General features: G+C 46.2%; 2 protein-coding genes across 3 annotated transcripts in view; one reads left to right on the top strand and one right to left on the bottom strand.

Annotated features, from left to right (window-relative positions):
* ACKR3 (atypical chemokine receptor 3) overlaps window positions 1–13,043 on the bottom strand; it is a 60,652-nt gene extending 47,609 nt beyond the window's left edge. Inside the window, exons 1-3 of the mRNA XM_086898784.1 lie at window positions 12,839–13,043; window positions 2,440–2,600; window positions 2,012–2,215 (exon numbers count right to left, since the gene is read on the bottom strand). The gene's annotated coding sequence lies outside the window, so the exon portion shown is untranslated. The remainder of the gene's footprint in view (window positions 1–2,011; window positions 2,216–2,439; window positions 2,601–12,838) is intronic.
* The window catches only part of DRC11 (dynein regulatory complex subunit 11), a 107,657-nt gene that overhangs the window by 1,040 nt on the left and 83,059 nt on the right, over window positions 1–23,558 (top strand). Inside the window, exons 2-3 of one of the 2 annotated variants that reach the window (XM_023930581.2) lie at window positions 20,050–20,374; window positions 23,354–23,467. In XM_023930581.2, the coding sequence (XP_023786349.1) occupies window positions 20,050–20,374; window positions 23,354–23,467 (439 nt within the window). Of the gene's footprint in view, window positions 1–20,004; window positions 20,375–23,353; window positions 23,468–23,558 lie in introns of both variants that reach the window. The other variant, XM_086898772.1, reaches the window with a different exon arrangement.

Raw genomic sequence — 23,558 nt, 5'->3', positions numbered from 1 at the left:
GGATCACTGGTACCAACCTCAAAGCCCCTTTGTTTCTTTTGCCCAATATCCTCTTTCCAAACGCCCAGCTTTTTTCCAGGTAAAATTCCCGCAGATTCTAAAACATCCTTCCACATTCAGAACCAGAGCAGCTCGCCTTGTCACCAACACCTTGGGTTTCATACAGTGGTTAAGGTTGGACAAGACTTGAAAAATCACCAAGTCCAACCTTCAACCAAAACATAATATATCATATCATAAATATCATTAAATGCCACATCTGCTTCCAGGGAGGGTGACTCCACCATTCCCCTGGGCAGCCTGTTCCAATGCTTAACTCCTCTTTTCAGTGAAGAATATTTTCCTAATATCCAATCTAAACCTTCTTGGCTTAACTTGAGGCCATTTCCTCTTATCCTAGAGTTTGTTGCCTGGGAAAAGAAGCTGAATCCCCAGCTGACCACAACCTCCTTTCAGGCAGCTGCAGAGAGGAATAAGGTTTCCCCTGCAATTGTTTTCTCCAGCCTTCTTTTCTCCTCACCTGCCTCCACACACTGGCAGGCCCAGCCAGATACCAGTGAAAATTCCACTGCTTTCCAGCTCCTTGGTTCAGGAGAGGAAGGTGGGGTGAGAGGAATAAAGAACAACATCCCCAAGGGCAGGGCAGAGAGTGACTGGGGGCTGTGTCCAAGGACAGACCCAGCACAGCCTCCAGCTGGAGGAAAGCTTGGTTAGATCCCTGGTGGATCCAATGCAGGGCTTGTATAAATCATGCCTAATATTCTCATGGAATCAGTTAAGTGAAGTGCACAAGGTAGTGGAGAGATATCTGAACTGTGCTCTTTAAAATAAATAAATAATAAAAAAAATAATAAAAAAAAAAAGAGAAAAAGGAAGAAAGAAAAAAACCCCCAAAAGTAGCGGGTTAACTTCCTCAGAATTATCTTGGAATCTGTCATTCCTACCCAGTCTCTGAGTCATGGCTGCTGTTGTTTGAGCCAGATTAACACCGAAGGAATTAAGGTGAGCATAGCTGGAAAAATACTTGTGCTTCAACTGGTTTGGCTCAGTTTAATTTTAATAGATACAGGGCTTCTTAGCATTTCCCATGGCACTGCCAGCACTGAATGGCAAATCCACATAAACATGATCATATGTCCACACCACATGACAAAAACACATACCCAGTCCTGTTTCTAAGCAAGGTGCTGGTGAGGGACTCCAGTTTGCTCTGGAAGCTCCTTGGCTCAGGTTGCTATAATGACATTGTAGCTGTGCACAGCACAGGATTTATGGCTGGGCTAATCCAGCCCTTCCTAAACACGAGTCAGAGTTGGATCTCAAATAAGTTACTGAGGCTACTGTGAACGTGGTTGGTTGTAGTGAGGTTATGCCGGCTGGGTACCATAAATCAGAGCTGTTTAGCTTGGAAAAGCCCTCTGAGATCATCAAGTCCAACCATTCCCCAGCACTGCCAAGCCACCACTAACCCACATCCCAGGTGTCACATCCAAATGGCTTTTAAATCTCTCCAGGGATGGGGACTCCACCACCTCCTTCTCTCCATGAAGAAATTTTTGCTGATATCCAGTCTATCCTACATCCTCCCTGGAGCTAAATGGGGTTTACAGGAAGGCTGTAAGGAGAGGGACTTTCCACAGAGGTATGAAGTCATTAGGACAAGGGGGAATGGCCTTAAGCAGAAGGGCAGGTAAATATTGGATATTAAGGAGAAATTCTTCCCTGTGAGGGAGGGCAGGCCCTGGCACAGGGTGCCCAGAGAAGCTGTGGCTGCCCCTGGATCCCTGGCAGTGTTCCAGGCCAGGTTGGATGGGACTTGGAGCAACCTGGGACAGTGGAAGGTGTCCCTGCCATGGCAGGGGGTGGAATGAGATGATCTTTAAACTCCCTTCCAATCCAAACCATTCCATGCTTCCATGACTCTACAAACCTTCCCTGGTGCAACTTGAGGCCATTCCCAAGGTATTTTAAATGCCATGTGACAAAAATGACTTGCAACAACCTGCCTTACCTGAAGGCAATGAGGCAAGGAGCCGATAACGAAAGGGGATTATGAGAAAGAACTTTGGTTCTTCAGAAATAGAAGTGCTACCCAGCTTTCCTTGATCTTGAGGTAAACCTTGAGTTCTGAGGCGTGTTCACCATCCTCAGGGTCCTGTGATTCTAAGAAGTGTGGGCTAAAGCAGAAGATTAATTCCACTGCCTCAGGAAAGCCCTGTGTCAGGGAAGAGAGGATGCTCAGAGAGCAGCAATGTTCTCTTAGGGTCACTAAGTCCAGCAGCCAGACAGGGGAAAAGTCAGCATGTCCAGACATGCCTTGCATTTTCTAGGGACAGTCTCAGCACTCTGGAGGGAATAGAGCCAGTAAGGGTGATTAAAAAGTGCTGGACTATCTCACTTCCCAAAGCACTCAGCCCCAGCATTTGCATGCAGACGTACCTTCTGTTCCAGACACTGGAGATTCGCAGAGATGCTGCTGCATTTATGTTTTCCTGCTGTGTTTCCTCCTCTTTTATGGGTTTGTTTACCCTCTGCTTGACCCGTGGGTTCCTGACCAGTGATTTCTTACCTTGCCCCTGACAGCCCTAGTCCAGACACATCTGTTATAAATGCAACGGCAAATTAAAGATTAACAAAGATTAATTTATTATAAATTAATAAATCAACAAACAGTGAGGAAAAAAACCACAATAAATGGACAGCGCAGCGCTGGGTGGACAGGGTCTATACGCAAGGTATAGGTGCTCCCAAATCCACGTCTGAGGGTCCCATGGCCTGGGTTTTTATAGGGATTTTATGTCCCCAGGCTAGAATTCCAACCAGTTTCCATTCACCAAATGTCCCTGATTGTCGGGTGAATGGATTTCCTGGCCTAGAACATTGAGTCAGTAAGTATCCGGGCAGAGTCTCCTCAAATGTAAAGTGAGTCTGTATGTATTTTAACATATTTCATCACAGCGGGATTGAGAGATCCGGGCTGGTGTCGATGGATATCTCAGAGGAGTAGTCTCTTCTTTGTCTTTCTTGATTGAGTTTCTGTAGTATGGGTTTGGCAGGTGTGGTGTTCGATTCTGGCAACGACCATCTTCCTGGGGCTCGTCCCCTTTTGTCTTGCTTGATGGTCTCCGGCCGAAATCGGCCGGGCGTTGCCTTTCTCTGGAGGTAGACTTTTAGGCTGGTTCTTTTGTTTCTGTGATGGCCTGTGTCCTGTCTTTTCCTCCGAGTTGATGAGTCTGCTGAAACCTGTTATCTGGGGGGGTTCTTTTGCAATTCGTGGTTTTTGGAAAAGGAATTCTATCTCGACCGGGAGGAGAATTCCTTATTCCATACTTACATTTAGTTATAATTATACATACTTTATTTAAACTTCTTATTCCGAATTTTTATTTACCCAATTCTTTATTACAGTCCCCCACCTAATAATTTGAACACATTAAAAAATTCGTGTTTTCATACTTTTTCAGAGGAATATCAGGTTAAATAATGTCGTTTTCCCCTTGGTCTAATTCTTCTATATTTTCTGTGGACAACATATGTTTATTTTCAAATTCCCTCAATGCCTTAACCGCATTTCTATTCTCTTTTTCTTCCTCTAACTTCATGATTTTTGAAAGAAGGGTAGTGTTTCCCTGTGCCTTTTCTGGGTCTATTGGGAGAGAGGCAATCTGCATTCCTTGAACGACAGAATGTATCAGTCTGATCAGACAAGGAATCAGGCAGGGTAGGAAGATGACTCCGGCAATAGAACATCCTATAAAGAATACTAGCTTTTTCCACCATGCCCCTTGCCCAAAAATTTGATCCCACCAAGAGGCTTGGAGAATCGAATTCCACTTCTGGACGGGTACATGGGCTACTTTCTTTATTTCAGCGGCTAGACCCTTTATAGTTTCTCCGAAGTCATCTATCTCCATGCAACACTCTGACTCGTTATATCTGCCACACACTCCTCCCTCCTCAGCTAGCAAATAGTCGAGAGCGAGTCTGTTTTGGTAGACAAAAGCTCTCATCTGAGAATGTTGTTTTGCTAGGAGTTCCAGGGCTTCTGAAGTGTGATTTGAAACAACTTCTACCACAGCCTGTAACCGAATGAGCCGATTAAGGAGGTAGATTGGGGTCCTGTATCCCCAGCTGCCATCATTTGCCCATGTTGCCGGTCCATAATATTGTATGATTCTTTCGGCGGGCCATTCCTCCCCCTTCCACTGGTGGTTACCTCCGGCTATTGGTAGTTCTCGTTTCAATTCCCTCTTTTGTCGGGCTAGGGTTTCAAAGAGGGGAGCACCTAAAGACCTGCTTTCATCTTTAGGTAGTGTAAAGAAGAAAGGCCGAATTATTCCGAGTGTGCATGACCCTTTCCAATTTCTGGGCAATTCACTGTATGCTTTTTTTCCGCATATCCAGTAAATCCCATCCGGTGCCTTCCAATCTCTGTTAAGTTTTGCCGGGTCCTCCCAATATTCCCTCAGGCCAAGAAAGGCATGGAAGGGATTTGCCCCGTCTTGTTTGTTCCAACATAGACCAATTAGATCTATCCATTCGCAATTATTTTCCCGAGATTGGCTCCAATAGCCCTCGGGTGATTCCGGCTGCCAAATTTTTGTCTTTTTATCTGAATTTACCGAGAGAGTTTTTACACACGGGGTGTAACCAACTAGCTCGGTGAATTCCCTTCCTTCCCGACTGACACAAAAAGTTCCAATGATCCTCTTGTCAATTACCCACCCCTCTGGTCGCCGGGTTGTTTTGGATAATTTTAATCCTGTCCACTTAAGTAATTGTTCTGGGGTTAATCCTTCTCCCTTCCATGGCCATCTTTCGGCTGATTTCAGGCCACCACATATCCAACAGTTAGTCAATCCCAATTCGGTAGCTATTTCCTGCATCAGATCTATGAATAGATTCTGATTAGGGCTAGGTAGCTTCCAATTATCGTATTGTTTTTCTAGTTGTTCGTATTGTTCACTGAGAGAGTTTAACCTCTCCTGTTCGAGTCTTTTTTTCTTATTTTCCATTTCCTGCCTTTTTAGTTCAAGAGTTAATTGTTTTATTTTATTTTCGGGGTCTGAACCATCCTCGTCTTTTGCGAAACAGATCACCTGATCAAACTGCAGACACACTCTATCATCGTCATTTTTCAGTAAATCTAAAACTATCGGTTCATTACTGAATGACACTTTTGTTTCATGTTTCAGGTTCTTCCCTTCCCAGTACAATTTCCCCCCCATGGCACAATATTTTAAGTTTGCTTTATTGTAACACAAGGGGTTGACTCTGTGGTACGCAATGAACGTTGACTGTTTCTTTCCTCCAATCCAGACAGTTTTATTACACTGCCCGCAGACCGAGATTGGGGAAACCCCTCCTATATCTCTCTTATTTCGTAGGTGGGTCGCTTGGACCTCTTTTTCCCCTGTGTTATGGGGTTGCCTTTTTCCAGTACCTATCCCCGGGGTGGAGCACCAAATTTTTCCTTCCAGCTTACACAGGTCCATTTGGGTACCGTTTGCCCAACATTCTCCTGCGTGCAACTCCGGAGGGCAGGCAATCCATGGCTCGGTTCGCGAGACAGTTGGGCACTGCTCACACTTCCCCAGGGAGGTTGTCCCCGGAGGCGCCTCGGGGCCCGTTCTCTCGGTCCAGCACATGGCTAGGTTCAGGATCGTCAGGATTCCCCACAATCGCATCCCTCTGCCATTCCCTCCGCCCGTATAGGAACATACGGCGGGGATAACCATCTTCTCGGCAGCAAGGACTGTCTTCAGGGGCCCTTGACGTTCTGATGGCAAACCTCCTTTTAAAGGTTGCCCACCGAGATGCCTTGATCGTGCCGCTCCTGCACGGTACTTTTACGTTCCGGCGGCACTCTATTATTAGAGGTTCCGCCTTACAGTCCAAATGGCCTCGTAATCCTTTTTGAAAAAATCGGAACCACTCAGGAGAGTCGAGTTCCAAGATACCCACCCGGGTAGCAAGTGCTAGAAAAAGGTTGGTCTGTTCTAATTCCTCTTTGTAACACGCGGCACACAACCCTTTCGGTTTTTGCCCTCCCAAACAATGAGTCACCCACGTTTGTTTACAATATGCACACTTAAAATGTACAAAAGGAAAACAATAACATTCAAAATTGGTGCAACTTATCCTGTCTTCGTTGCTCATTGGTTGTTCCGCTGAAGCCTGATTTTCAAATCTCCCGGAGGGGTTACAATTTTCCACTCGGGGGAGTCGCGAACCGAAACTTTCTTCACTCGGGAAGAGTGTGTCCAGCCCTTTTCAGCTGTGCGAACCGCGGTGTCTGTAGTCAGGAGGACGAGGAATGGTCCTTCCCAGTGGGGACTGAGGGGTTGCTCTTTCCACACTTTGATCAGTACCTTGTCCCCTGGTTGAATTTGGTGGATCGGAAATCCCAACGTGCTGCTTTGAGGAATCAATCCTCTTCTCCTTAACTCCTGTAAGTTTTTATTTATAGAAATGAGATAAGGTTGGAGTTGAACATCCTCTGTTTGAGGATGTTCAACCGGCATACCATGCTTGTACGGCATTCCATACAACATTTCAAAGGGGGATAGTCCTGTTTCTGAGTTCGGCATGGTTCTTATATTCAACAATGCCAAGGGGAGACATTTGACCCAGGACATTTTTGTTTCAATTGTCAATTTGGATATTTGTGACTTCAATGTCTGATTCATTCTTTCCACTTGCCCCGAGCTCTGAGGGTGCCAAGGAGTATGATATTGCCATCTGATCCCTAACGCATCGGACAACTGTTTGATAATTTTCGAGGTGAAATGTGTACCCTGATCCGAATCAATATGGTCTACAATACCATACCTAGGAATTATTTCCTCCAGTAGAATTTTAGACACTGTTTGAGCCGTGGCCTTAGCTCTGGGAAAGGCCTCTACCCAATGTGTCAATTTATCTACTATAACCAATAAATATTTATTTCTGCCAATTTTCGGTAATTCCGTGAAATCCACTTGGATTCTTTCGAATGGTCGATATGAGATTGGCCGACCTCCCCAATTGGTTTGCCGAAAATTCGCTCTGTTTACCTTTTGGCATATCACACATCCCTGTACCTCTTGTTTTGCAAGCTCGAAGATTCCCTTACACCCGAAGAATTTTAAAAATTGTTCAGCCAATGCCCTGGTTCCCCAATGGGTTTGTGCATGTAGTCTTTTGAGTATCCCTTTTGCTATTCCCTTCGGGACCAACTCCCTCCCGTCAGGTAACCACCATTTACCCTCTTTGAAATGTCCCCCTACCTTTTTGAAGTCTTCCTGCTCCTTTTCTGAAGGAAGCACTGAAACCTCTGGGGGTTCCCTTGGGACTAGCTCAGAAATACTTACGGTTAACAATGCCGCTCTTTTCGCCTCTTTATCTGCTAAATTGTTTCCCCTTGTATGGAATTGTCGTCCGGTCTGGTGTCCTTTTACATGAACCACAGATATCTCCAGTGGCTCCCTGACTGCTTCTAAAATTTGTCTAATTATTTCCTCATGTACCAATCCTTTTCCTTTAGTGTTGATCAGACCCCTTTCTTCCCAAATTTTCCCGAAGGTATGTACTATCCCAAATGCATATCTTGAATCGGTATAGATGGTTCCCCTTTTTCCCTTCAAGCCTTTGAGGGCTTTTAGGAGAGCAAAAAGTTCACAAGCCTGTGCTGACCAATTTGCTTTTAGGGGACCCGATTCTACAGTCTGTCCTGTTATACCATTTATGATGGCATAACCCGATTTACGTTTTCCCTCCATCATTCTCGAGGAACCATCGATAAACCATTTTTCTCCTCCTTCCAATTCCTGATCCTCCAGATCGGGTCTTACTTTAGTTTGTAATTCCACTGTTTCAATACAATTATGTAGTAGCTTTCCCGTTGGTTCTCCGTACAAAAATTGCGCAGGGTTTTGTGCAGAGGTTGTCCTTAATTCCAATCCTGGCGAACTGATTAACATGGCTTCATATTTCAGAAGCCTTGAATCGGTCAACCATTTCTCCGCTTTTTGTTGTAAGATATTTCTTACATCATGTGGAGTATAAACTATCAGGGGAGCTCCAAACGTTACCTTTTTGGCTTCCCCAACCAACAGTGCTACTGCCACAATTGCTTGCAGACACGTGGGCCAGCCCCGACTGACTGGATCTAGGATTTTGGACAAAAACCCTATAGGTTTCTTCTTTTCTGCCCATTCCTGGGTTAAAACTCCTTGTGCTGTTTGTCCACTTATGTCGACAAACAGTTGAAACTCTTTTCTGATGTCTGGTAATGTTAAAACTGGAGCAGTGACAAGGGCATTCTTTAGTTCTTGAAATTTAATTTCGTCTTGCCCTGTCCATTTTAATCGATCTGTATTTAACCTTTCATACAGAAATTTCACCTTTTCACTGTATCCCTCAATCCACTGTCTGCAATATCCCATGAGCCCTAAAACTTGCCTAATTTGTCTCTTGGTTTGTGGGGCAGGAAGTTCAAGGATTCCCATCACCCTCTCGGGATCTAATTTCTTTTTCCCTTGTGATATCCAATGTCCAAGATATTTTACTTCGGGCTCAGTGAATTGCAGCTTGGATTTAGACACTTTCAACCCCTTTTGTCCCAGAAAATTCAGCAGGGAAATGGTACATTTCTTCACCTGCTCTTCCGTGATCCCGGCGATTAGCAAATCGTCTACATATTGTAACAGTTTTGTCCCTTCCTCTGGAGTGAATTGGGTGAGTAGCTGCTCTAAGGCTTGTCCGAACAAGTTCGGAGATTCAACGAATCCTTGTGGAAGGACCGTCCACCGCAATTGCTGATTTCGATTGGTATCTGGGTCCTCCCACTGGAAAGCGAAAAAATCCCTACTCCCTTCATCTAGAGGACATGTCCAGAAAGCATCTTTTAAATCAATTACACTATACCATACATCCTCTGGTGAGAGTCTGTTTAGTAAAGTGTAAGGATTTGCTACTACCGGAAACCTGGTTCGGGTTCTAGCATTTACAGCTCTCAAGTCCTGAACCAATCGGAAGTTCCCATCGGCTTTCTTTACTGCCAGGATGGGGGTGTTATGTGGGGACATGCAGGGCTCGAGCGTGCCTCCTTTAAGCAGCTCGTCAATTATTAATTTCAAACCCTTCCTCCCTTCGGCGGGGATGGGGTATTGTCGGATCCTTATCGGATTCTCTGGATTCTCAATTTCAATTTTGATGGGAGCAATATCTAATTTTCCCACTTCCCCCTTTGAGTGCCATACTCGGGGGTCAATTTCCTTTTCATCTTTTGAAGTTAAATGCAACACCTTCACTACTAATTCTGAATTTTTCACAATGATATTTATTCCTAAAGCTATAATCATATCTCTTCCCAATAGGTTGTAGTCGGCTTCTTCTACAAGCAACAAATTTCCTAAACATATCTTATTTTCTGACTCGATTTCCACCTCCTTGATTACCGAGACTTTGAATGGATCTCCTTTTGCGCCAATTACAATTACTTTTTCTTTACTCGTTTCACACCCTATAGGTAACTTCTGCAGGGTGCTTCTCTCAGCCCCGGTATCAACCAGGAAACTCATTTCCTGGCGGTGGGGACCTACCTTCAATTTTATCAAGGGCTCCTTTGCTGTTACTGTCCCCATTTGGAAGAGCCCAAGACCCCCCTAATCTTCTTTAAATATTTGTTCATCTTTTATTCGTTTCCTGCAATCCTTTTTTATGTGTCCTACTTTCTTACAGTAGAAGCACTCAGGAGGATCCTTTCGAGGAGGAGTTTCCTCCTTTTGGGATCCTTTTTGTTTTTTAGGTATCGGCTTTCCCTGTTTCTGTTCGTGTTTTTGAACTTCTTTTACTGCAGCCACTAATATTTTGGCTTGAAGTTTCTGTTTTTCGTCTTCTCTCCTCATATAAACCTTCTGAGCTTCCCTTAGAAGCTCTTGGAGACTCTTCTCCTGCCATCCATCAATTTTCTCCAATTTCTTCCTAATGTCCTCCCATGATTTAGCCACAAACTGCGTTTTCAGCAGGACCTCCCCCACCGGAGAACTGGGATCAGTCCCGGAATAAATTTGCAGACTTCTCCGCAGCCTTTCTACCCATTCGGTAGGGGATTCCTCTTTTCCCTGACATTCCCCAAATACTTTGCTAATGTTCTGTCCTCTGGGGACCGCCTCTCTTATTCCTTGCACGATGATATTCCTCAAATCCATCATGCTTCTTCTCCCTTCTTCGGTCTGGGCACTCCAACTCGGGCTTACGCTCGGCCACTTTTGGTCACCGGGTGTTCCCTGCGGGTGCCGCCTTTCCCAATCCCTGATGCCCGCCTGTTTAATCATCTCTCTCTCTTCCTGGCTAAACAGGGATCTCAGGATGGCCATGAGATCTTCGTAGGTGTAAATACTACTCCCTAGAAAATCGTCTAATCTTTCGGCCACTCCAAATGGGTCATCTAGCAGTCGCCCCATTTCTTTTTTGAATGCTCGTACATCCCCTGAGTTAAGGGGCACGTTTACAAATCCAATTACTCCGGGGGCGGTTGGCACTTCCCTGAGAGGGAACATTCGATGCCCATTTTCTGTCTCTCCCCATTCTCCATTCCCTATTTTTGATTTCCACCGAGTCCTGCTTGCAGGAGGGGAACTGGAGTTTGCGGGAGGGTTTCCCCTCATTGCTGGCGGGATGTCTGCCGCAGCTAAGTGACTCAGAGGGTTCCCTTCGGATACTTTCGGTGGTCCCAGCTGTGGTGGCCGGACCGGGATTTGTGGAGGGGGTAAGCCCCATCCTTGCGTCAACACCGACTCCAAAGAGGGTGCGGTGGCTGGGTTTTCTGCAGGTGGGGGGGTAGTGAGGGTTTCTGGCACTACTCCCGGTGGTTGAGGGGAGCGTGCCTCTGCTAGTTGCCCCATGGAACCCTCGGGTGCTGATGGTACTACTTGGTCCATCACCGGAGGCTCTACTGGCCCGCGGTACGGAGGGGGTAAGTGATCCAGGGGTTCCCAGGTCTCTGTCTTATGTTCATTTTTCTGTTTCACTGGAAACAGCCGCACTCTGGTATTTAACCAGAGTTTGGCATACTCTTTCTCCTCGCCGTCTGGCGAGACCTTTTTCTCTACGTGTGCGAGTAATTCCCTGCACGTCCATTTATCAAATGTTCCCAATACTGGCCAAGTGAGACATTTTCTCAATTCTTGTCCTCCCCAGATCTCGGCACAGTAGTAAATCATTTTTGCCTTTGATTTTTCTCGTCTCTCGGGACAAATTTCCCAATTTCTCAACATCCACCCTAAAGGACTCTCTGGTGGGATGTCTAGCATTTGCTTTGATTCTTCTGATGGACTTTTCTCGTTATCTAGTTTCTGCGTTTTACTTTTTCTCTGTCCCATTTTCTTACGATTCTTACCTGCTCTGCGTTGTGTTCGTCTTTTTCTTCGTCTGAAAGTCCTAGATCGCACCAATACTTACCTCTCGGTTAGCTGTACCGGGGTTTTCTCGATGTTCCGACTTTCTAAATCTTTTGGCTGAGAGAGTTTACCAGTTCCAGAGCTCGACTGGACGTCCCTTCCTCTCTCAGCCCCCTTTGATCGGTCCCCTGAGACTCCCTTTAGCCTCAGGCTTTACGAGTAAGGAAAGAGAGACACTTTCACACAGAATCGCTTCCTTCGCGGCCGGCCAATTCCCTCGCGGGAGGATGGAAACGCGGCCTTGAAGTCCACACTCGCTTCGTGACCAGGTCACGTCTCTCACAAACTCGCCCGATCACCCGCTCAACCTCACAGTACTTACAGCAATTTTCCTGCGAGGGCGTCTTCGTGCACGTATGACTTTTTATGAGCTACCAAGCCGCGGCTTTCCCGAAGGCTCCTGCCTTCCCGAGCTCTCTGGATCCGTTCCTCTTTATTATGGTTTTTCCTCAGCCTAAATTTGGTTCGGCAATCGGAGCGAACTGCGGAGGGTCTCTGCTCCCCAGGCCGCTGAAATCAGCGGGGGTACCCCCCTGGTCAGCGAGATTCTCCCACAGTTTCTTCCGATCCGAGTCACGGCACCAATCTGTTATAAATGCAACGGCAAATTAAAGATTAACAAAGATTAATTTATTATAAATTAATAAATCAACAAACAGTGAGGAAAAAAACCACAATAAATGGACAGCGCAGCGCTGGGTGGACAGGGTCTATACGCAAGGTATAGGTGCTCCCAAATCCACGTCTGAGGGTCCCATGGCCTGGGTTTTTATAGGGATTTTATGTCCCCAGGCTAGAATTCCAACCACTTTCCATTCACCAAATGTCCCTGATTGTCGGGTGAATGGATTTCCTGGCCTAGAACATTGAGTCAGTAAGTATCCGGGCAGAGTCTCCTCAAATGTAAAGTGAGTCTGTATGTATTTTAACATATTTCATCACAGCGGGATTGAGAGATCCGGGCTGGTGTCGATGGATATCTCAGAGGAGTAGTCTCTTCTTTGTCTTTCTTGATTGAGTTTCTGTAGTATGGGTTTGGCAGGTGTGGTGTTCGATTCTGGCAACGACCATCTTCCTGGGGCTCGTCCCCTTTTGTCTTGCTTGATGGTCTCCGGCCGAAATCGGCCGGGCGTTGCCTTTCTCTGGAGGTAGACTTTTAGGCTGGTTCTTTTGTTTCTGTGATGGCCTGTGTCCTGTCTTTTCCTCCGAGTTGATGAGTCTGCTGAAACCTGTTATCTGGGGGGGTTCTTTTGCAATTCGTGGTTTTTGGAAAAGGAATTCTATCTCGACCGGGAGGAGAATTCCTTATTCCATACTTACATTTAGTTATAATTATACATACTTTATTTAAACTTCTTATTCCGAATTTTTATTTACCCAATTCTTTATTACACATTCAAAGCCGAGTCTTGGCACTGCTACCACTCCTGCCAGGTTTTAATCAGCTACAAGACATTTGCCACTGCCACCAAGGAGCTTTAAACAATCAAAGCGCTTTAAAATTTAATCTCGTGTCACAAATAGAATCTACATTAATTCACTGGTTAAATATTGATCTAAGACAAGACTCTGAGCATCTCTCTTCCTGCTTCCAACAGAAACAACCAAAGCAGAGCTCTGTGTTTTATATCACGTCCCCAAGGCTCAGCTGAAGAAAATTAAGGCTGCAAAACCCAAATGTGAAAAAATGTCAGTGCAACTTCTAATCCCCTCTCCTCTCCCCACCACGTTCTGTGGCTGCATTACGATGCAGTTTCTGATGCTGTGATCACATCCTATTTTCTTCCCACGGGGCCCCAGCCTCATTCAGCCATTGGGCCGTTGTTGAATATTTCTTTTTATCCCCTCATTCAGTGTCTGGCCCCAGGCCATATTCTTCAAATTCCATCCAAACGCCACAATTATTAGCTTCCTCCTGGGCATTCCTTGCATGTTCTCTCTCATACATCTCCCAAGCAGTCACAGATTCATCTCTGCCCCTCTTTCCACCCCTGGTGAGCATTAGCACATCATCTTGCTTATGTTAAAGCAGGAAATCAGAGACAGGATCAAATTGATCACAGCTAAGACTCAAAGCTGCAACTCCCTCCTGTGCCTCCCTTCATCCTTAATGAGCAGGTAGGGAAAGATCTTGTGTATTACTCGTTCAAGTGTCTCCTCTGGGAAAAAGCATTGTCAGTGGAAATATCCCAGCAGCACTTGTGCTGGAAAACAGGGAAAGAAAAGGCCCCAGTTTTCAAGAAACCGAGTAGATGGTGTCAGCTTTGAGCTTAAAGCCTGCTGCTCCCGGCAGGGGTAGAGCAGCACCCAGACACAGCCCTTGATGCATGGAATTGTAGGCAGCTGGATGGGTAATTGCCCCCTCCTTTTCTAGGGAAGAGAGGGGTAAAAGGAAAAAAATTACGTAGGATGGTTAAAGCCGAAATATGCTTTGTTGCCAGAAACGGTGAAGCGTGCTATAGGCAAATCCTGCTTGGAAGGGAAAATTCCACTTGCAAAGGAGAGGAGGCTGCTGTTCATATAACACAGAATAGTTTGGGGCTGGAAGGGACCTCAAAGCCCATCTCCTTCCATGCCCTGCCATGGGCAGGGACACCTTCCACTATCCCAGGCTGCTCCAAGTCCCATCCAACCTGGCCTTGGACACTTCCAGGGATCCAGGGATAGCCACAGCTGTGCCACGGCCCCCCCACCCTCATAGTGACAAATTTCTTCCCAATATCCCCCCTAACCCTTCTCTTTGGCAGTGGGAAGACATTCCATGCCTTGTCCTCTCCCTCCAGGCCCTTGTCAATAACCTCTCTCCATCTTTCTTGCAGGTTCCCTTCAGGTGCTGGAAGGCTGCAATTAGGTCATCCCAAAGCTTCTCTTCTCCAGCATTCCCAATTCTCTCGGCCTTTCCCCGTGGAGCTTCCCCATCCCTCTGATCATCCTGGTGCTTCTCTGGACTCTCTCCAGCAGCTCCAGGTCCTTCCTGTGCTGGGCCCCAGGGCTGGAGGCAGCTCTGCAGGTGGGGTCTCACCTGAGCAGGGCAGAGGGGCAGAATTCCCCCTTTCCTGCTGCCCACACTGTGGGATCAGCCCAGGGCACGCTTCTCCTGCTGACCCCAGAGGGAAGGGCAGCCCCCAGCCCCAGCAGGAGCTGCAGCCTGAGGGACAGGAGGGCAGCCTTTGGAGCATTGGACAGCCCAGAATAGCATTTCCCACACCTTAATTGCTTTGCCATGTAGGAAAACAGGGTTTTGTCAGAAAACTAGAAGAAAACAGTCTTTTCCTGCCAGCCTTGTGAGTTTGGCTGGAGCAGGTGCTTGAGACCTGCTGATGTGTGTTGCTGCTGCTGCTGTTCCATGAAGCTGCTTCCTTGCCTTCCCTGTGGTTTCCCATTACATTTCTGCCACACAAATCTTTTATTCCCCCTTCACTTTCTGTCATAGTATCCAGGACTGAAATTGGAGATGACAGAAGCACAGAGCTGTTCACGTTAACAATGCCAGCAGGCTGTGTGTTTTCTTCTCTTGTCACAACCAAAGCCTACTGAGGTTTAGCCTTTATTTTCCCCCAAATGCTTCCAACTCTGTAAAACATCGTGGCTGGAGCAGGCCTGCTTAAAAAGTCATCTGGCAGAGTCACATTCACCACCAGCTGAGAAGTTTGGCATAATTGTGAGACTAATCTTATTTTGGGAGCAAGGCAGGCTTAAACAGGCTCACGAGCCTGAACTGCTCCAGACTGCAGGCTAAAGGCTTTGAAATCAGCAATTAATTCTGACAACATTTCAGTCAGTTTGGTTCACAGAATCAGTGCTGGGTTGGAAAGGACCCACCAGGGACATCGATCCGACTGCTGGCCCTGCACAGGACACACCAAGAGCCCCACCCTGTGCCTGAGGGCATTGTCCAAACACTTCTTGAACTCGGACAGGTTGTGTCATAAGGCCACACTCATCTCAGATTCTACCTGAGCCTCTCCAACACAGAAAATGTTTGCCTATAATAGGACAAAAGAGAAAAGAGGGGCTACTCCTATAATGTAATCAGCACACAGTACCTGTGAGGGAACAGGCAACTGCTGACCTGAATCAGCCAGCAGTCATCCTAAACCTGGTGACTTTTAGAAAGAGGGGAAAAAAAAAAGAAAAAGAAAAAAAAAAAAAAAAAAAGAAAAGCAGCAGCAGCATTAAAACCCTTTTTCCTCTCAGGGCCTCACTTTCCCCTCCCAACCTTTGTCTCTTGTTTCTTTATTTTGCAGAGGCTGCAGGGCAGGGTTTCCCTCCCCCGTGTTTGCCCAGGGTTTAGCACAATGCCTGACCTGTCAGGCTCTGAGTGTGGTGAGGGGACCCTGAGGAGTGGCCCCTGCGTGCACTTCCTTGCCACCAGCCCCTCATCTCGGTCCCCTCTGCCCCTGTGTTCTGTGCCAGGCTCCTTGAGCCCTGCTCTACATCCCCTTGCTCTCACAAACCCTGTGGCGCTTTCTGCAGCCCCCAGCACAGCCCAGTCTCACTTGTGAGAAAAAACCCAAGGTGGGTTTGCAGTGGCAGCAGAGGTTCCTTCAGCAGTATTCCAACACACGCCATTTAGTGCTCCTTTAATCACACAGGAGTTTCCAAACGAGGTGAGGAAAGCTGGAGTCAGAGTCAAATGTTTTCCCTTCCACCTCCTTCCATCCATCAGGATAAACCAGTGAGACCCGCACAGCACTGCACTACTGCAGCTTCAGCATGGGAAGGCAGGAGATACTCCTGAGGGCAGCCCAGAAAAGCCAGGCATCAAAGAAGCCAGAGACAAACTGTGCCATGTCCTGGAATAACAGGAATAGTGTTCCTTTGGCAGTGAGTAAAACACAGAGACACTCTGGGGAGAAGAAGAAAAGCCACACAAAGGTAACCCCACTGATGCCAGATTCTTCTCCTGGCTCAGGAGTGGCCTGAGGGACAGTCTGCATGCTCAGCACAAACCCTTCCAAGAAGGGCATGCTTAAGCCTTAAAACCAGTCCAACACCAGTAAGCAGGCTCACCTCAGCTGGACTCAAAACCAACAAGCTTTTCCAAGTGTTAGGAGAGATGGGTCAAGCAAACATGCAAAGTTAGAGGGCCCTACAACAAGGCATGTACAATTTGGCAGGATTTTAAACATCTCTTTGTAACTTTAGCAGGAGAAAAACCCCTACATTGTTAAGCTTCACTCTAAATAAGGAGAGCAGGCTTTATTTTGAGCAATAAAAGGGAGATTTGAAGTGGCAATCAGGCTATGGGCAAAAGAAACTTCTTAAGCCCATGTTTTAGGCTCTGTTTCTACTTTGTGGGAGTGCAGAGAAGGGACATCAGTGAGGAGTTAAAGCTCTGACCTTCCCTCCAGGCTGTGAGCTGCCAGAAATCACTCTGGGGACTCTGGAGTTCAGTCACTTGATGTGTTTCTTCCTCATCCCATTACAGCATTGCTTACTTTCCCCATAACACCCCTATTTGGGAGTTGCTATGACAATTTGTAGCATTACTTACAGTGCTCTATGCACAAAGAGATTAAGAGACAGTTTTCTTTTCCAGCATTTTATTTTCTTAAGCCTTGAATAGGAAAGTTAGGCTCAGTCCTGCTAATTACCTGCACTAATAGGTGAGTTAGAGGCTCTAATCCAACCTGAATTTGATGGAATATCCTTGGGCACAGACACAGCTCAGAACAGACGTGAGCCTGTGAGGTGGACCAGTAACAGTAAATAAAAACCCAGTGCATTCAAGGCTACCTTGTCCTCCCCCTGCAGCGTGTGGAAGCAATTTTGAGGGAGTTCACAACTTAATGCAAAGGGACACTGGCAAATAGGCAAAAATTCCAGTAGGGACCTAGGGATCACACGCTGTCTGACTCACAGGCAAGGAGAGGCAGTGTTCTCCTTTGCTTTTAAGGCATAACCTTCAAGTTACTCCTCCTGACTACCCTGAGCTCTAAAGCTGAAGGGCTCATCTGCTTCCCAGCAGCTCTTCCAAGTCCCCCAAAAGGTGCTACAAACACCAGGCACATCTTATCCTTCAGACTAGTCCAGAGGAGCTCACATTGGGCACCAGTAAAACCTGAAATAACCATTTTAATCCTATTTTGGGGGTCTGTCCCATAGTTTTTAATCAGGGTGAAGCAATGCAATGCTCAAATCAGGTTTCTGCTTGCCCTGTCCTCTTACCCAGTATCTGATGTCCCCTGCCTAAGAAACTTGGGGGTCAGTCCCCCAAGCTGTCAGTCACCCTGAACACAGCAGGTACACAGCGTTATCAGCTACAAATTTATCACCTTCACATCAACCTTTGCCTTCAGCACTTCATTTTCCAGTGGGCCCGTCCTTTCTCTTGCCCTCATTTACCCAAAATGCTGTTGCAAAAGCCACGACCATCCCATAATAGCCGTAGTCTTAACATCTGACCCGCAGCAGCCGTGCTTGCAGTCATCCCAGTGCTTATCTGATAAACTGATGCTTTATGGAAGCAATTACATCCTATCTGCAGTGCCTCATGGCAACGTCCTCCGAAAAGCTGCAGCACTCCAGCCCCCTCCTCCCTCCACAAGCCATTCCCAATATAAAAAGAAACTGGATATTAGCTGGCTCAGCAGGAGGAACCACTTGACATTCCTCAGTCAGAGGAGGCAGAGAGGGAGATTATTATAAATCAGAGCGGACAGTCGCTGCGCGGCGCGGTCCAGCGTCTCCGCGCGGTAACCTGCACGGGAAAGGCTCCGGCCCGAGGATCCCCAGGACTCAGAAATCAGCTGGATGGCTGTGGGGACACCCCACAGGGCTGGGCTTCCTCAGAGGCTGACAAGCTCTGCACTATCTGTCAGAAATCATACAAAGTACAGTCAAAACCCGCGTGCCTCGCATCCTTCCGTGTCCCAGCTCAGGGCTGGCCTTGCTTGTCCCCATCTTCTCCCTTCTGCCCGGATTGTTCTGTTTATCTCCTGCACCTGGGTTAATTGCTGCAATTGACTGATACGGGTGGTGCAATGGGATGTAAATGAAGTAGGGGGGAAGAAAAGGAAGGGGAAAGACCTGGGTGGGCTGGAGAAGCATTAGGAAAAGCAAGGCCAGCTGCATCCTGCAGAAAGCCAGCTCTGCTGAAGAGTATAACACACCCTTAAAAACGTTAATGGTGCAAATTCAACAGCAGCCTTTGGGTTGTTGGTGCTTTTGCTGACTGTCACCAGCCAGGGCATGCAGGGCACCCCATGCTCAGGGCACTCGAGGGCTGGAGTTTGTCCTGTGCCAGCCCACACATCCCTCCTCTCGCAGCACAAGTCTTGGGTCACTCTGACCTCCAGGATGGGAATGATAAAATCAGCTCACAGAGCTCCAGCATTTATTATCATGCACAAACAATGCTAACATCTGTCCAGCTTTCTGGTCACGATAAATATACCAACACTCCCTCAATGCAAGGTCTGCTCGCAAAGCTCATCCAACAAAAGGCAGAGCCTTTTCTCATCCTAGGAACAGCAACTTGGTTCAGCACATGGATGGGTCTAGATTGCACCATCGAGGCCAATGGCTTTCCTTCCTAGGATTAAGGAGCAAGTCAGCTGTCCCTGTTTCCATAGCCACTGTTTTCCCCTCTGCATGACAATGTGAATGAACGGGTTTTCTCCCAACACAACCAAGTCTCAGTGCAGAAGGAATTTCATTGCTCTGTTCCTAGAGAGGCATTTTCAAAGATGAAAGATTTTTAACACTTAAAACTGCCAAGAGTCTCCATCTGGCAAAGGAGAACAGGACCTAGAAGTGTCTTCACTGCCACAGGTTTTATTAACACCTTCCTGTGACAAACCTGCTGTTTGAGCCCATTGCTGAATAAAAACGTCATTGCTTGTTTCTTGCTCCTTTAGGCTGATCCCCCAGGATATTCTGATCTGTTTTTCCCGTGAAAATCCACTGACAGCCACTCCATGCTCACATCAGAACTCCACCTCTTCCTACCAAACCTACCAAGTGAGCAGCATTATTGCTTCTGGAAATGGAGATGGCCTGAGGTGACAGCTTCCATGCCACATAATTCCATAGCCACCAGATATTTAGCAATTCCTTGGAGTGCAACAGTTGCTACCATAGAAATAAATCAAATTATTTTCCTGACCTCACATTTGAATTAGGGCCCACAGCTTCACTCCAGCACTGGCACCAACCCCACCCTTACTCTGCAGTTAACTCCAAGCAGCCACTTCAGAAAGGCAGAACAGCTTTAGAAACATGAATTGGTCATCATCCCAAAAATGCAGAGCCTCAAATAGTCCTTCCTCTATTAAAAGGCATTGGAGGGAGACACCTTTTCAATTAAACCATCTTGTCAATCAGCACAACTGAATAAAACTCCTGGCACTGTTGGGGGTTGTAACTTCAAGCATTTGAAGGATGCTTCAAGCGTTTTAGAATGAAGCTGAAAAGCTTTAAACTTTTAAGTTTGTTCTAATAAAAAAGCATTTTAAGATTCCTGCTTTTAAAACAAACTCAGAAACTTCTGCTAATGGTTTTCAAAATATTTTTTAGTTAAAAATTTCATTATAAATGTAATGGCTCACACTTCCAGGCTCGCTTTCACGCCAGGTTGACACAGTCTCCCCTTTCCAACCAGCACTTACATCAAGATGTGGGCAGACACCCAGAGAGAGCTGGACACCATGCTCCAGAGAGAAAGAGAGGAGTTCCTCGAGCCAGAGGAGGACCGTGAGAAAGCGATGAAGATGTTGGCCACTGCCTACATCCAATATCTGGAAATCTTCCGGAAGCTGGAGGCGGCCCACGACCACCTCATCCACCAGCAGAGGCGGGCGGCGGTTCGGCAGGTGCTGGATGGGGTCATCGGCCGCATCCTGGAGATCAAGAAAGAGATGGTGGCCCTGGAGAACTCGGAGTGTCACTGCCTGGATGGCATCCTGATGGATCTGAAGCGTGTCCCGGTAGGGCTGCCTCCATTATCAGCTAATTCACAGGGGAGATTTTGGTTTATTCTTAGGCCTGATGTGTCAAACAAACAGCCCTTAGGGAGGGCCTGCTGCCTCTCTGGGGTCACCAGGAAACTTCCAAGTTTTTCACAGCCCATGGACATGATCTTCCATGCAGAGGGCAGGGAAAGGGTAGCACATAGTCTGAGGGTGATCACAAAAGATTTCAGGGCTTTGGGACATTGAGTAAGGGATTCTGGGGCACAAGTTATTTTTGCCTGACACTTCCAGTTGAAAGCAGCAATACTGAAAGAAACAGATGGCTCCCCAGCTGGTGTCACCACCATAATTTTGGGGGTTTTGACAGTGGAATGGCCTGTGCAGTGCCAGGAGTGCTGGTATCAGATGGTGCTCACCTTTCTCAGCAAGGGAAGGGAGTCTTTGGGCGGTGGGACCAGATGACCCTTTGTGGTGCCTTTCAATTTGACCCATTCCAAGATTCCATATTATTACTTATCACAGAATCCCAGAATGGTTTGGGGTGGAAAGGACCTTAAAGGCCATCTCATTCCACCCACTGCCATGGGCAGGGACACCTTCCACTATCCCAGGCTGCTCCAAGCCCCATCCAAGCTGGCCTTGGACACTTCCAGGGATCCAGGGGCAGCCACAGCTTCTCTGGGCACCCTGTGCCAGGGCCTGCCCACCCTCCCAGGGAACAATTCCTGCCCAATATCCCATCTAAACCTACTCTCTTGTCAGTCATAACTTGACAGCTTTGCTGTTACGTGTCAGGAGCTTGGCTCTGCCAGATTTTAATGTGGGGTGGGACAGAAAATGGGCCACTGATAAGTAAAGTAGAGTCCTCTGCAGGCTGCCCTTCAGCACGGTGAAATCAGCACGGTGAATGTGACAGTGAGGCAAAGTGTGGAAGCTGTGCTTTAAAAGCAAATTAAAAAGAAGAAAATGAGCTGGCAAAGGGTGTTGCTTCTCTCGCAGACAGCTCCATCTATTGTCACATTCAGGTACCGCTGCTTTGCTAAAACCAGCTGGAATTCCTGCTTTTTTTTAGGATCCCAGCTCCGAGTTCAATTGCCTGATATCATTACAACATCATTCTGAGATCTGCAAACGTGTTTCTGTTTGCCACTGCACATCTGCAAATTTAGCATAGGAATTGCCAGGAATTTCCACCAGTCCTTTACTGTCAACGTTAATCACTCTTTTAAACCGAGAGTATAAACACATCTCACAGGGAAAACAATCCTTCAAATCATATTTTGAAATCCCTAGCACTGCTGTTTTCATGACTCAGCAGTAAATCCATCTGCAGCAAAAGGTTGGCAAGTCTGAGAAGTCATGCCTGACATCTCCTCAAAAGCAAGCATAAATTCAAATTCCTGCACCACACCTTCATTTTAAGAAGGCCTAACATACCTACCTACCACAAAAGAAATCAATCACTGAGGAGATTTCAGGTTTTTTCAAGGAAAAAAATTCCATACTAGATAAGAATATAGATTAATGGGGTGTTCTTTTTAATAAAATATTAAAATATTCTTGATAACAGAACAAAATTACTGGACAAATAACTCCTGTTTCTCAAAGGATTTGCCCAGAATGGATAACTCCAGTCATTCCTTTCCCTTTTTAATGAGTGCTGAAATCCTGAAGGATTGAAGGCAGAGGACACAACATTTTATATCTTATTGTGATGATTCTGCCTATTTTGTACTGTGTCATTGCAAGGCTAAGCTTTCCTATTTCTCCAGTTCTGTACCTCATGTTTTTGTGCAGTTGCCTTCCAACATCCAGTCACTCCATTTCCTGGGGTAATTGTGAAGGTATTTGGATCCATAAATCTCATGTGGGGCTGGGAGTGGCTAAAAAGGCACAAATTTGACTCGAGGTTAAACATCTCAAGCCTGATTTTTCAGTGCTGGGCCCCAAAAAGAGATTATGAAGAGAAGGAGGCTCCCCACCCCTTCCAGCCCTGGCACTGGGGCTTTGATCTCTTTTTTCCAGTCAGTAAAAGTCAAAATTTTAGAATTAAAGGCCAGGTGGTACATCAGAGATACTCCTACACTGACTCTGCTCCCTGGCAGCCTAAAAATCCTCTCATCCTACAGGAGGGTGTCCAGACAAACCCCTTGATTTCTTATCCCTCCAGATTTTAATCCACCCAGAGTGATTTGCACTCAGAGTACAGCATGTAATCATTTCCATCAACTACCAAGGGTTGTTGGAAGGTGCAAACAGGGAGCTTAGCAAGATAAATATTTAGAAACTTTATCAGACCAGACCTCTGCACTGATAAAATCATATAAGCACAGCCTGACTTGGAAGCTTTCTTGTGGTGTCATGGTAGGGATGTCCCTAAGTGTGCAGCTGAGAGAATGGGGAATGAAACTGGGAGAAATGCCTATCAGTTACATATTTTTAATTACAGAAATTAGTAAAGACAGGCACTTCTGGTCATGTCTGATTTTAAGAAGTTTCTGAGATACCACAGTCACAGGCAGACAGTTTGTCTACAGCTCAAAATACCCATAAAAAACCCAAGAATTGTGCTCTGGTTCCTTATAATGGTAAAAAAAAAAATGGCAAGAGAACAGATCTATTTTTCATGTTGATTAAAACAAGAAGTGGGATGATCACACAACCAAAGGTATTCAGCTTTGTGGAAATCATGTTTAAATTTCTAGCAACCCTGCCAAATATTTTAGCAATTTGATAATATAATTGAGCCATTATAAGAAGAAAGATTTCTGGGCTCACATGGTTCACAAACTGGGTTGATTTATTTGTTTTTGTTGAATTAGGCCTAAAGTAATTGAAAAGTAACAGCAGCTGTAACAAAGGTCAAATTCCCCAATACTCAAAAAATATTCAACCACCTCTGCCCTTATTTTATCGCATTTAAAGGTGTTCAGTTAATCAGTGATGTGATTTAAATACAGTCCTAAAAAGCATCTCATTACTTTCTTCCTCCAGGAAGACATAGAAATACCCATCCCAAAGTATTTTGTGAAAGAAAACCTGAGAATCCTGCAGGAGAGGGAGAAATACCTGCATGAGATTTTGCTGAATGCTGGTTTGCTAGAGCAGGTAAATGTACCCCATACCTGTGTATCGTATTGGATTTGTTTAGTTTACAGCTGCATGTGTCTGAAACACGAGACACTGAAGTGAGAAGGGC

The sequence above is a fragment of the Cyanistes caeruleus genome, chromosome 7, assembly GCF_971803275.1.
Source record: "Cyanistes caeruleus chromosome 7, bCyaCae1.hap1.1, whole genome shotgun sequence".
Classification (NCBI taxonomy): Eukaryota; Metazoa; Chordata; class Aves; order Passeriformes; family Paridae; genus Cyanistes; species Cyanistes caeruleus.
This window is presented reverse-complemented; position numbering and strand designations above follow the sequence as displayed.